The sequence below is a fragment of the Bubalus kerabau genome, chromosome 4 (genome assembly GCF_029407905.1).
Source record: "Bubalus kerabau isolate K-KA32 ecotype Philippines breed swamp buffalo chromosome 4, PCC_UOA_SB_1v2, whole genome shotgun sequence".
Classification (NCBI taxonomy): Eukaryota; Metazoa; Chordata; class Mammalia; order Artiodactyla; family Bovidae; genus Bubalus; species Bubalus kerabau.
The window spans coordinates 88,237,305-88,252,441 of NC_073627.1; the positions used below are offsets into that span (position 1 = coordinate 88,237,305).

General features: G+C 42.4%; 1 protein-coding gene across 1 annotated transcript; it reads right to left on the reverse strand.

The window, feature by feature from the left end:
- Window positions 1-6,816: 6,816 nt before the first annotated feature.
- On the reverse strand, window positions 6,817-7,404 carry LOC129651502 (interferon omega-1-like). Its single transcript, XM_055580197.1, has one exon. The coding sequence runs from the start codon at window positions 7,402-7,404 to the stop codon at window positions 6,817-6,819; it is 588 nt and encodes a 195-aa protein (XP_055436172.1).
- Window positions 7,405-15,137: the final 7,733 nt, after the last annotated feature.

Sequence of the window (15,137 nt, forward strand, 5' to 3'; positions counted from 1 at the left end):
AAAAACCTCGAATAGCCAAAGCGATCTTGAGAAAGAAGAATGGAACTGGAGGAATCAACCTACCTGACTTCAGGCTCTACTACAAAGCCACAGTCATCAAGACAGTATGGTACTGGCACAAAGACAGAAATATAGATCAATGGAACAAAATAGAAAGCCCAGAGATAAATCCACGCACATATGGACACCTTATCTTTGACAAAGGAGGCAAGAATATACAATGGATTAAAGACAATCTCTTTAACAAGTGGTGCTGGGAACTCTGGTCAACCACTTGTAAAAGAATGAAAGTAGAACACTTTCTAACACCATACACAAAAATAAACTCAAAATGGATTAAAGATCTAAACGTAAGACCAGAAACTATAAAACTCCTAGAAGAGAACATAGGCAAAACACTCTCTGACATACATCACAGCAGGATCCTCTATGATCCACCTCCCAGAATATTGGAAATAAAAGCAAAAATAAACAAATGGGACCTAATTAAAATTAAAAGCTTCTGCACATCAAAGGAAACTATTAGCAAGGTGAAAAGACAGCCTTCAGAATGGGATAATAGATAATAGCAATAATAGCAAATGAAGCAACTGACAAACAACTAATCTCGAGAATATACAAGCGACTCCTACAGCTCAACTCCAGAAAAATAAATGACCCAATCAAAAAATGGGCCAAAGAACTAAATAGACATTTCTCCAAAGAAGACATACAGATGGCTAACAAACACATGAAAAGATGCTCAACATCACTCATTATCAGAGAAATGCAAATCAAAACCACTATGAGGTATCATTTCACACCAGTAAGAATGGCTGCGATCCAAAAGTCTACAAGTAATAAATGCTGGAGAGGGTGTGGAGAAAAGGGAACCCTCTTACACTGTTGGTGGGAATGCAAACTAGTACAGCCACTATGGAGAACAGTGTGGAGATTCCTTAAAAAACTGGAAATAGACCTGCCTTATGATCCAGCAATCCCACTGCTGGGCATACACACTGAGGAAACCAGAAGGGAAAGAGACACGAGTACCCCAATGTTCATCGCAGCACTGTTTATAATAGCCAGGACATGGAAGCAACCTAGATGCCCATCAGCAGATGAATGGATAAGAAAGCTGTGGTACATATACACAATGGAGTATTATTCAGCCATTAAAAAGAATACATTTGAATCAGTTCTAATGAGGTGGATGAAACTGGAGCCTATTATACAGAGTGAAGTAAGCCAGAAAGAAAAACACCAATACAGTATACTAATGCATATATATGGAATTTAGAAAGATGGTAACAATAACCCTGTGTACGAGACAGCAAAAGAGACACTGATGTATAGAACAGTCTTATGGACTCTGTGGGAGAGGGAGAGGGTGGGAAGATTTGGGAGAATGGCATTGAAACATGTAAAATATCATGTATGAAATGAGTTGCCAGTCCAGGTTCGATGCACAATACTGGATGCTTGGGGCTGGTGCACTGGGACGACCCAGAGGGATGGAATGGGGAGGGAGGAGGGATGAGGGTTCAGGATGGGGAACACATGTATACATGTGGTGGATTCATTTTGATATTTGGCAAAACTAATACAGTTATGTAAAGTTTAAAAATAAAATTAAATTAAAATTAAAAAAAAAAAAAAAAAAGGAAGAGAGATTGAGCCTCAGGTTTTTCTTTCAAGCTGAGTTGACTCATATAGATGAATATCTCCTTTTGGATTGGGACTTTTCCTTGAGCATATTTCATTTCAGTGTAATAACACAAAGGAAGCATCGAAGCTGTGACATTCTCTGATGCTCAGAATAGAAGGGAAAAGTTTTTCAGTGGAGACAAAATTGAGAAAAGTGCAGAAAGTGACAATTCTGACCTATTTAAAGATCTTATTTGTGGGAAGGGGCTGGGAACAGTTTGATAAAGGCTGGTACAGCCCAACATCTGCAGCATCACCAAGCTCACCAGATGCCAACCCCTTTGCTGATGACACAGAGCGTGATGTTTTCCAGCCCTGGAGAATGGTGATCATCACCATTGACACCCTCTGAGAGACCAGGAATCCCCCCAAATCAGCACTTCAGTGAAATTGAGTGCCACGGCTCCAGCTCAACAAGATGCTCAAATCTGCCTTTCCTGCACCCCAGTGACTGAGAGGCCACCACAGAACTCCCTGTAACAGAGCAACTGGCCTTGCTCACCCAGCAGACCTGTCCAGGTCCAGAGCCTTGAACTCCAGTGCCACATCTACTGGGAGAACTGGGGAGTCCCTGTAGGCAGGAGCCTCCAGGTGAGCTAGGTGCTTCTGGGGCCCAGGAAGCATGTGGGGTCCCAGGAGCAGTGAGGAACCTTTGTTTTGGGGCCAGACTGCCCAGGGGAGCTTTGCAGTGGTTTCACTGAGAACTTAATTTGTGCACCTGCCCCTGCTTCCATCCTCCTCTTCCTGGGAAGAGATTTTAGCCAGAGCGGTTTACACTGGTGCCCGTTTATGCTGCAACTGATGGCTGGAAATCTGAGCATGTTGTGGTATGTTTTCAGATTCCGGGTTGTTTCTGGGGAGAAAGACTAATTTGGGGAAAGGGGAAAGGCATCTACATTCTGGACAGTAATCTAGATATTGGGACCATCCAGTGGGAAGACTTGAGGACAAGACTGACTTACAGGAGCCCCTGGGGAAAGGGAAAATGATTTTACTTAATATAAATGGTTAATTTCTCCTGCAACGTTCTAGTAGTTGGAAATATTTTAAAATGTACAAAGAAGTCTAAAACTCACACCAAGTCTAAATATTCCTTATGCCAAAACAAAACTTTAAGTTCCTGGCTTCATTGGAAGCAAAATCATCTGTAAAGTTTTAAAAATTACTTCTTTGTTCATCTCAGTTCAATTGAGGGAAAGCCATATTTGAGAAACAATGACCCAGTAGCTACCTTAAATAATTAGTATCAATTTTCAAAGTCTTTTTTTCTTCTCATTTCCTTTATCTAAGGATCTTACTTTAAGCTTTCAAAATTATACATAGTTTTGCATTGGAGAGTTTTATTAACTTTTTTAAAAGGTCATTTCGTATAGATAAGTTACTTTAAAATTCATAATCAAGATGTTTTTTATTTCAGCATTATGTAGATTTTCACATAATATACCATTTCCTACCTAATAAGCATCTTATATGCCAAATGCACTGATTACATGTTGATTTGATGGCCACTAAATATCTCGGTGTGCTTGGTACAGTCATGTGATTATTTTATTTGCTAGTAAAATTTCAAAATGTGTAGATATGCTTTGTACAATCATAGAACAGATTAACATTCTAATTTGCAGAGGTAGAATTTTTGCATTAAAAATTGAGTTGAGACAGTCACAGATACGGCCTAATCATCTTTAGGGTAGACATGAAATAACGGCGAAAGCTTAATACACACCTGTCACAGTAACAACTCTCACAGCTGTTTACTGTGTCCCTGATGCTTTATATAATCTACTCATTTAAGATAATTTTGTAAGTTGTTATATTAATATCATATAGAGTACAGAACATAAGATGGTATATTGAATGGAATACAGTAGTCTCATTATCCCTATTTTGATTTTAATTGGAGAATAATTGCTTTACAATGTTGTGCTGGTTTCTGCTGTACAACAACGTAAACCAGCTATAAGTACACATATATCCACTCTCATATCCTTATTTTTAAGCTGAGAAAACTGTAGCATAGGACAGAAAAATCAACTGGACGAAATGATTCAGGAACTTGAGGGAAAACTAAAGAGATGCCCAGATAACAAAGATACTGGTCACCTGAGAAGACAAGAGTAACCCACAAAAAATAAAAACAAAAAAATGTAGCAAGATTGTCATTTTCAAACAGTTTAACTGGTAAAACTCTTTTAAGCTTATCATTATTATTATTATCATTGTTACATTTACACTTTTATTGACAACTCTGAGGACCAGTAGTATCCTACCATTGTGCAGGATGCTGGGTGGGAATAAGAAATGGAGACTTGCTCCTGCTCTGGGGAGTCAATTCCTCCCCATTTAAAGGACTCTCAGTTAGAAGGTTCTGATGGAGGATGTGTGTGGGGGAGGGGTGTTTAAAATGAAAAGAAGGACTTTGATCTTGAAAAGTACAGATTATAGAAAATTCTTAAAATAATAAAAGTTGAAATATGCTGAATGAAATGTATAAATTGGTGGGATCTTTGTTGATCAATTTTTATAAATGATCCCACGTGTTACTGTGGGAAACTGGATATACCTCAATAACAATGTTTTCTGTGCAGCAGATTGACATATTGATTTTTAAAATCTTTCTTAGAAAATCATACTATTTGAAGACAGACAACATACCTATTTCCAGCAATTAACCCCCTGTTCAAATCTCAGCCACACGTACGTCCATGGTGGTGAATAAAAGATATGGTGGGTGTGCATGAGATAGTTCAGCATATTTCAACTGGTGAAATATCAAAGTTTTGGCTTAGCTTCTGGTTCAAGATGGCAGAGTAAAAGGACATGCACTTATCTCCTCACGAAAGAGCAACGAAATCGCAACTAGCTGTTGAACAGCCATCCAGAGGAGGACTCTGGAGCCCACCAAAAAGGGATGTCACATGTCCAAACACAAAGAAGAAACTACAACGAGATGCAGGAGGCTCTCAAACACAATAAAAATAAATCCCATCCCTGCCAGATGGGAAACCAACAAACTGGAAAACAATAATACCAGAAAAGTTCTCCCACTGGTGTGAAGGTTCTGAGCCTCATGTCATGCTTGCAAGCCTGCAAAGGGACTGGGAATCCCCAGACAATCTGACTCTGAAGGCCAGTGGGATTTGATTACAGGACTTCCACAGGACTGTGGGAGAGACTCTTCTTGCAGGAGACAAACAAAATCTTGCATGCACCAAGACCCAGGGGAAGGGAGCAGTGACCCCACAGGAGACTGAACCAGACCTGCCTCCTAAGGTTGGAGTCTCCTATGGAAGTGTGGGTCAGCAGTGGCTTCCCGTGGGGACAAGGGTACTAGCAGCAGCAATACTGGAAGGTGGCCCATGGTGTGAGTCTCCTTGGAGGTTGCCGAAAATCAAGCACTTCATTCATTAATCATGTTTCTCACTTCTTTAGTATGAGAAGAGGTAAAACTGGCTTCTGAACCATTTGTTGGGTTTTGTTCTTTCAGTAGCAAAACAGAGGCTCCAGGAGGTGACATTGCCAGCAAGTATGGACAAGGGATTTTATGGAAAGGGGAACTAGGATCCAACCTGGGACAGCCCAGAACTGGAGATCAGAACCACACACTTCACAGCCCCCGCTCTTTCCTTCCTGCCTCTGCTTGTGTTTGATTATCTGTACTGATATGCGATCTCTATTCTTTCCCTAGTATCATATTTATGCTAGATCAAGCATTTTCTACCAATTCATCTTACTCAAAGAGTTTTTTATGAGCTCATAGGAATGCTTTTAGAAGTATGAAACCCAGAAATTGGAATGCTCTTCACCATACAGCAAAGGAACGTTCTCACACTGACAGCACTATGGAACTAGCACCCAAGTGGAAAAGGAAATACCTTTGTCAGGGGCCAGCACCTTTCCATGCTGCCCTCCAGTCGCTGTCTCAGAGCAGCTGTCCTGTCTCCTCCCTGAGGGCAGACACTCCGTGATTCTCACTGTCCTGATGATTTCTGCCAGGAGCTCTTGATACCTCTTGTGTGATATAGATTCATTGAATCCAAACAGTAATTGTATGAAAACCACTCTTATTGTCCCCATATTAAAAATGAGGAAACTGACCTGTTGTGTTTGTGAACTTCTTCAGGGTCATACTGTTGGTAAATAGCAGAATTGGGAATCAGAGGTTTTGCAATTTCTAGAACTCTCCTTTCACTTAGACTCTCTTCCTGTGGCTTCTACTCTGACTACACCATGCAGCTAGAAGAAATCAGCACAGAACAGAGCTCCTGTGTTGGAGGCAGTGAAGGTATTGTGGAAGGGACTGAATTGCTCAGTAAGGCAGTGCTGAGGAGAAGGTGGGAGGCAGAGTAATAGGAGTCAGGAGCAGCCAGACAACACCATATGGTATCATCTTTCCTGCAGGAGGTGACTGCTTCCCTCAGATATGTATATCAACCATTCTTTAATGAGTGGGTATAAATTAGTTATGCCTATGACATCAAGACTAACCATTTTCTACAATTTCATAATTTCCTTTCTACCTTTTTTCTTTTTGGCACCCTCCACAGCTTATAGGTTCTTAGTTCCTCAACTAAGGCTCCCTGGAGGAAAAACTCAGAGTCCTAACAACTGCACCCACAGACGTTTCTCAGAATTCCACCTTTTGAAAGACACTTGTTAGAAAGTGATAGAACTGTTTCAAAGTAAAGTGAACAAATACTATTTTGTCATAGGTATTTGTAGACAAAATAAGGATTTAGGTTTTCAAAATAAAAACTCAAGAAATTTATCTTGATAACTATTTAATAAATAAACCACATAACAATTTTAATTGAATAGGGAAATATATTTTCTAAATTTTAATACAATGTAAACATACACATCTCAATATGAAAATATAAATATGATGAGATAAAATATTCCATTAACTAAATAAATAAAGAATAAATAAATAACATCAGGGCAGTCATTGCTTATGGACTGATACCCCTGCACTTGATTACTTTTATATCTACTTGCTTATTACTATGGACATGTATCGGCTGAGTTAATTCAACAAATCTGGGGGCTAAAGCAGAATTCAGAGTCTTCTGAAATGACCCCAGGTGAGTATACAAGGATGATGTGGCATCTTAGTCAGTGAGGGTCATATCAAGGTGAGTTCAGGTCTCCATCCATCATTCTTAACCTTTCTTGCAAGTTGGTTGATGAAAAGAAGGATCTCATGATTTCCACTCTGATGATTTCCCAGGCACAGTCGCTGTATTCCTTCTCTTTCAGGTAGACATGGATGCCCTGGAAGTACCTCTTCACGGCCAGTGTGGGTCCTGTCCTTCCCAGGGCAGAGTCTTCCTCTCCTCTCACTGGGCCCAGGCAGGCATCCAGGTCGTCCAACTGCTGATGGAGTCCAGTGTGGAGCTGCTCCAGGAGGGTGGTGTCCCAGGCAGCAGAGGAGTGCTCTGTGTGGAAGAGGTTGAAGGTCTGCTGGAGCATCTCGTGGAGCACAGAGATGGCCTGGGCCTCCTGGAGCTGGCCACCCTCCACCATCTCCTGGGGGAAAGCAAAGTCTTTTCTGTCCTGCACACAGAAGTGAGGGGAGAGCCTGCTCATTTGGCCCAGAAGCCTGAGGTTCTTTCTTCCAACCAGCATGTGGTTCTGAGACAGGTCACAGCCCAGGGATCCTCCCGGGCCGTAGCTGACCAGCACCAGGGCCATCAGTAGAGAGAGCACGAAGGCCATGGGGAAGATGAGGCTGCTGCTGGCCTGGCTGAGACAGCGTCTGGTGGAACCTTGAGGTAGGTTCTCTGATGCCATGCTTTCTAAGCAAGGCCATTAAATAGGGAACATGATAGTTTTCATTTTCTAGTCATTTCTCTACACTTTTACTTCCTTTTTTGGTTTTCTGTTACGTATTCTCAACACAGTCAAAGAAATTTTCTTCCTTCTAGACTATTAATTGTGCCTTTTCCTAGTGATTTCAGATGTGCCCATCCAAATGGATATTTTTCAATCAAATGACAAAGGTCTTTGTCTTAAGTCAGACTTGATGCACATGTGTAATCACACATGTTATCGCCCTTTATCTCTCATGCATAAGTGTTGCTCTCCTCTCATCCATGAACACATTTTTGGCTTGCTCTTAGGCTCCATTTTTCCCTCTTTGATTCCATAGGAAGCCAGGCTCTGTCTGCTCTATGGTTTCCATATTTATAAAGGATTTACCAGATCACCCTGGGAGTTAAGCTCTTGGAAACAAATGATGAGTTTTCTTTAGTGTTTGATTCATAGAAGAGGCTGATTATTATCAGTCCTTGAACTCCTCCCACATTTCTCTTCCTTTTAGAAACATTCCTGTAGATCCCTGCCCATCAGGGAACCATGAGGGCAGGACCATTACAGAACTCAGCCTTTCTTTCCACCATTTTCTTACTGGAGACCTGTCATCCTCCACAGACTGGGCCAATACCCCCACCAGAATCATGTTTTTTCTCAGAGAACATCGGTGAGGAGACTCTACATCCAGGATAATTGTATTTTCCCAGCAGCACTTCACTCACAAGGGAGAGATCAGATGGAGCCACCCCCTGTCCTCTGGAGTGACTGAGTCCCCTTGTTCACCTGCTGGACTCCCTCCCTGAGGACAGGCTCACCACATCCTGTGGACTCGAAAATCTCCTTTCTGTGGAGGGCTTATTGATTTGTTGGGAAAATAAATTGTCTCCCCGAAACCCCAACCTCTCCCCTGGAGTTTTTGTGTGAAGGACCCTAGTTCTCAGTGGTGACCTCTTCTTCTCCTGACCCGTTTCCCCAGGTGTCTAAAGTGTCAGCAGTGCTCAGATGCTGAGAGCAAAAGTGTGTTTGTGCAAGTTGTTGTTGGAGTTTCCAACTGCAATTATTTTACTTTCAGTAGATAAATAATATTTACTTTGCCAAGTATAGGTTTTATTATTCAACTCTTTTACTTAAACTCTTCAACACTTGTTCTGCTCAGAGTTTCTGAGCTGGAGGAAGGAGATTCAGTGATGGTATTGTCTCTTACTGGAAGCTTATGTCACAGAATCTAAGGAGTTTCAGTCATTGATTCAGGCAGTTGATTCTACTGGGCATCTCTGTTCCTCTGTTTCTGTCTCCTCTGAGATTGCAGGGCAGTGAGACCTGGGTACTAGACCAGGAGAAATAGCCTTCTTTCCTTTACTTGAGTGTAATTTTTCATTTAAACTTTTATATATACTTAGTGACTTTTTTGGAGAAGGCAATGGCACCCCACTCCAGTACTCTTGCCTGGAAAATCCCATGGACGGAGGAGCCTGGTAGGCTGCAGTCCATGGGGTCGCTAAGAGTCGGACACCACTGAGCGACTTCACTTTCACTTTTCACTTTCATGCATTGGAGAAGGAAATGGCAACCCACTCCAGTGTTCTTGCCTGGAGAATCCCAGGGACAGGGGAGCCTGGTAGGCTGTCATCTCTGGGGTCGCACAGAGTCAGACATGACTGAAGCGACTTAGCAGCAGCAGTGACTTATTTATTGGACAATGTTGGTATTCCTGCCTCTCCTCTGGTTCTATTTCATGATGAGGTGAGAACAAGAAAGGGAAGTAAAGAGAGCCAGAGAGGCTGCATCTCTTTCAGTTTCAAGATGTTAGATTTGTTTTTTGTTTCTCTTTGCAACTTTCCTAGAAAGTAAAATTCCACAGTTGTTTTGTGGGCAAGAAGAAAACAAGGGTAAGTCTCAATGTCCTGAGTATGAAAGAAGGGAAGTGGTTTTCCCCTGACGTAATGATGTATTATTCTGAGTTAGCAAACTGCAGTGCAGCACAGCTGGGGAGTGGCTGTGGCAGAGGGGAAGGATGAGGCCAGTATGAACAACACAAAGACTGGGACAGGGCTGCTTCTTACAGAAGCTCAATGAAGGCCAAGTCCTGGGTCCGTTGACTGCCTTCAGCTTTGTAAGACCAGCTAGCTGATTTTCCTTTCCTTTAATCCACATGTGATCAGTATAAGCAGAGACGGAAGAGAGACGGGCAATGAGAACCCCAGTTGCTAGAACACAAACCCTTTCTGGCAGGGTTTAGGAGACCAGCGTTGCCTAGCATCTGTGTAGTTGATAAATCCACTTGGGTAATGAGAAGATGCTTTGAAAAAACTAGAATGACAGGAATGAAATGATTCCAAAAGATCCTGATCTTAATCTGGGTAATAGTAAAATTATGATATTAAAAGTAATAGCTGAATTTTATTGATTGCTAACCCTAATGATCTCCCTAATATTCCAGTTTATGATATGATCACATTGATGGGTTGGGTTTCTACAGGTTTTTTAAGAATTTTAAAAATATTTAAATTTTTTTTATTTAAATACTTAAATATTTAAATACTCTGTGGAATATGTCTGGTGAAAGTGTTAGTCACTCAGTTGAGTCCGACTCTCTGACCGCATGAACTGTAGCCTGTCAGGCTCCTCTGCCCATGGAATTCTCCAAGCAAGAATACTGGAGTAGGTTACCATTTCCTTCTCCAGGGGATCTTCCCGACTCACAGTTTGAACCTTGGTCTCCTGCACCCATCAATGTGATCATATCATAAACTGGAATATTAGGGACATCATTAGGGTTAGCAATCAATAAAATTCAGCTATTACTTTTAATATCATAATTTTACTGTTACCCAGATTAAGATCAGGATCTTTTGGAATCATTTCATTCCCTGTCATAAATAAATAAAAAATATTTATTTATTTTATGTGCTTATTTAACCTTAGCTGAAGCATACTGGATCTTGGATCTTCCTTGCTTCATGCAGGATCTTTACTTGGGCCATGGGAAATCTTGCTTGCCACATGCAGGATCTAGTTCCCTGACCAGAGATCCAACTCAGGCTCCCTGCTATGGGAGCATGGAGTCCTGGCCACTGGACCATCAGGGAGTCTCGAGGGGTAGGGTTTCAATATATGAATTTGGGGAACACACACACATTCAGTCTGTAACATGGTAATAAGAAGATAACAAGGTATTGTGTTTATGGCAAGGATTCATTAGGATCTATTTCATTCTTGGTATTTATTTGAGGAAAAAGAACACATTCCCTGATGCTACCCTCACTTTTTATGGCACATCCATCCTGAATTGTTTACTTATTAAATGTTATAAATGTTATAGTGTGAACCTAATTACCAAGGACCTACCAGGCTTCCCTGGTGGCTCAGATGGTAAAGAATCCACCTGCAATGCAGGAGACCAAGGTTCAAACCATGAGTCGGGAAGATCCCCTGGAGAAGGAAATGGTAACCTACTCCAGTATTCTTGCTTGGAGAATTCCATGGGCAGAGGAGCCTGACAGGCTACAGTTCATGGGGTCACAAAGAGTCGGACTCGACTGAGCGACTAACACTTTCACCAGACAAATTCCACAGACTATCAGTGTTCATCAAATGACAGTGACAACAGCGACAAATTCCTTAGCCTCTGAAGGGACTCACGTAATCCTTCCAACATAGTGAAACTGAGTTAATGTTCTCCTTTCCAAGAGCCCCCTGCTAAGACTTTATTTGAATGAAATAATCTAATAATGAATTTGTAAATCCAGATTTCAAAACCTGTCAGATTCCAAACTCCCTGTCCACAGCATAAACACCTGAGCACACTGCATGTACTGAACTCCCGCTTATTTCCCTCTTTTACTTCTAACACAAGATGTCCCTTTGTTGTTTCATACCTCGATGTTACAAATCTCTTATTTCCATTAACGTCTGCCTCCAAATTCTCGAGAAGCTGAGCAATTTACAAAGTATCCTGATTATTTTGTATAAGAAGCAAAATGAAATTATCAAGTGGTAGTTATTACTGAGAGTCTAACTGTGCTTGACAAAATTAATAATTCTAATAATTACAAAATAATCGTATTTAACTGTCCAAGATGATTCATAGATTATAAAGTGATGTTTACCATAAAATTGAGATACATGATGGACAAGATCCTTGAGAGTTATGACCCCTGCTCAGATTGGTTTAGAAACATTTCAGTGAATCCTCTGTAGAAAACCCCAAGCTGATGGTAATTGTGGATATAGGTAAAGCATACTTAATGCTACCAAATTACATGAATATGGGAAATGACTGGAAGAATAGAAGAAGACTTATGCTAACGGGTGAATTGTGAGGGATGGAGCAGAATATCCCCATGGCCATCAGCAGGGAAACAAGAGTCCAGAAATTCAGCCCTTCCCCTGGGCCTCAGTGAAACAGCTCAGGTCCTGCACTAAGCTAAGCAGCCCTCCAAGCTCCTTTCGCTGCATCCTGGAAGAAGCACAAGCTGGAATCAAGATTGTGGGGAGAAATATCAATAACCTCAGATATGCAGATGACACCATCCTTATGGCAGAAAGTGAAGATGAACTAGAAAGCCTCTTGATGAAAGTGAAAGAGCAGAGTGGAAAAGTTGGCTTAAAGCTCAACATTCAGAAAACTAAGATCACAGCATCTGGTCCCATCACTTCATGGCAAATAGATGAAACAGTGTCAGACTTTATTTTTGGGGGCTCCAAAATCACTGCAGATGGTGACTGCAGCCATGAAGTTAAAAGATGCTTGATCCTTGGAAGAAAAGCTATGACCAACCTACATATCATATTGAAAAGCAGAGACATCACTTGGCCAACAAAGGTCCATCTAGTCAAGGCTATGGTTTTTCCAGTGGTCATATATGGATGTGAGAGTTGGACTGTCAAGAAAGCTGAGCGCCGAAGAATTGATGCTTTTGAACTGTGGTGCTGGAGAAGACTCCTGAGAGTCCCTTGGACTGCAAGGAGATCCAACCAGTCCATTCTAAAGGAGATCAGCCCTGGGTGTTCTTCGGAAGGAATGATGCTAAAGCTGAAACTCCAGTACTTTGGCCACCTCATGCGTAGAGTTAACTCATTGAAAAAGACTTTGATGCTGGGAGGGATTGGGAGCAGGAGGAAAAGGGGACGACAGAGGATGACATGGCTGGATGGCATCACCGACTCGATGGACGTGAGTTTAAGTGAACTCCGGGAGTTGGTGATGGACAGGGAGGCCTAGTGTGCTGTGATTCATGGGGTCCCAAAGAGTAGGACACGACTGAGCCACTGAACTGAACTGAACGGCCGGGAGGGGGCGCCCGATCTCTCAGTAACTGACAAACCGGCGCCGCAAACCCAGCTGGACCCTCCTCCAGGTACAGAGCGGCCAACTCGGGCTGCGGATCCACGAGGAGAACTCGGGGGTCGCCCTCTGCAGGAGCCGCAACCCGGGCGAGGCGCCGCTGGGGCCCACGGAGCGCGTGGGGCCGCGCGAGCGGAAAGGAAACTTCATTTTCGGGCCGGACTGCCCAGGGGAGCTTTGCCGCCGCTTCTCTCAGAGCCTTTGATTTCTGCACCAGCCCTTGTATCCACCCTCCCCTTCCTGGGAGATTTTACCCAGAGCTTTTTTCCCCGGTGCCCATTTACGCTGCGATTGATGGCTGGAAATCCAATGGCAACCCACTCCAGTACTCTTGCCTGGAAAATCCCATGGACGGAGGGGCCTGGTAGGCTGCAGTCCATGGGGTTGATAAGAGTCAGACACAGCTGAGCGACTTCACTTTCACTTTCCACTTTCATGCATTGGAGAAGGAAATGGCAACCCACTCCAGTGTTCTTGCCTGGAGAATCCCATGGATGGAGAAGCCTGGTAGGCTGCAGTCCATGGGGTGGCACAGAGTCGGACACGACTGAAGCGACTTAGCAGCAGCAGCAACAGCACACACTTGTAGCAGTCTCTCCTCAAAGGCACTGATTTCTGAGAAGGACCGACCCTAGGAGGTGACACTGCCGGCACTTAGGGACTGAAGTCTCCACGGAAAACACCTGGGAGCAAACCCAGGACGGCCCAGGGCTGGAGAGCAGAGCCTCACCCTGCATGGCCCTTGCTCTTTTCTTCCTGCCTCTGCTTTGCTGCTGAAAGACTGAAACCCAACAGTTTGTTGAGAAGGTAAGTTTAGAAATGTCTTCTATAAGTAGTAGAGTTGTACTCATACTAAAGTAGCAAGAAACATTATTAATGAGTAATGTGTGTGATTTTCTGCATTCATATGAGATCTCTATGATTTCCCTATTATTCATTTTTATAGTAGATCAAAGCATTTTCTACTAATTCTTCTGTCTCAAAGAATTTCTGTGACTTCCTAAGAATACTTCTAGAAGTCTGAAACACAGAAACTGGAATTGTCTTCAGCATTGAGCACAGGAGAGTTCACACACTGAATATACTGTGAAACTAGCATCCTAGTTAAATATTTTTACCAAAGACCTAGCATCTTTCCAGTGTTACCTTCCAGTCACTGCCTCAGGCCAGCTGTCCTGCCTGTTCCCCATGCTACTCTGGGACTCTCACTGTCCTGATTATTTGACCAAGCACACTTTTATGCTTCTTGTAATATGGACTCATTGATCCAAATGGCATTCCTATGAAAAACTACTGTTATTTTCCCCAGATTTGAGAAGAAGATCAAGATAGAATGTGTGCCTGCATGCATGCTAAGTTGGTTCACTCATGTCCAACTCCTATGACCCATGGACTGTAGCCCACCAGGCTCCTCTGTCCATGGGATTTTCAAGAAAGACCACTGGAGTGGGCTGCCATTTCCTTCTCCTTAGTGTTTGTGATATTTTTCAGGGTCACACTGCTGTTAAATAGCAGAGCAGCAATTCAAAGGTATTGAAGCTTCTAGAACTCTCCTTTCACTAGTGCCCTCTTCCAGTGATTTCCACTCAGAGAAACTTTGAAGCTAGAAACCATCACAGAACAGAGCTCCTGTGTTAGAGGCAGTGAAGATATAGTGTAAGGGAGTGAATTGTGCAGTAAAGCAGGACTGAGAAGAAGGTGGGAGGAAGAGTAACAGGTGTCAGGATCAGCCACTCAGCACCACATGTTCACAGCTTCCCTGGAGGAGGAGAGTCCTCCCCCCACATACTGACACCAACCATTCTTTGCTGATTGGGTATAAACTAGTTTTACTTGTGAATTGGTTATAAACTAATTATATTTGTGAATTGAGGGCTAATCATTTACCACCGTTTCAGAGACTCCTTTCTACCTTTTTTGCTGGGGGGGGGGGGTGGAGAGGGCTGCACTCCACAGCTTGCAGGATCTTAGTTCCCTGACCAGGTATCCACTGAGCTTCTCATACTGGAAGCATGGAGTCCTATCCACTGGACTGCCAGGGAATTCCAGGAATTCTACCTTTCGACAATCATTTCTGATTGTCAAAAATCACGTGATATGACTATTCTGTAGTATTAATGGACAAATACTATTCCACGATAGGTTTATGTAGATAAAATAAGTATTTAGTTCTTCATAATGAAAAAACAAATTTACTTTCATAAAAATTTAATAAAACAAATTAGAAGATTAAGGAAATGAACATATTTTCTAAATTTTATTACAATACAGAAAAATATTTTTACATGAA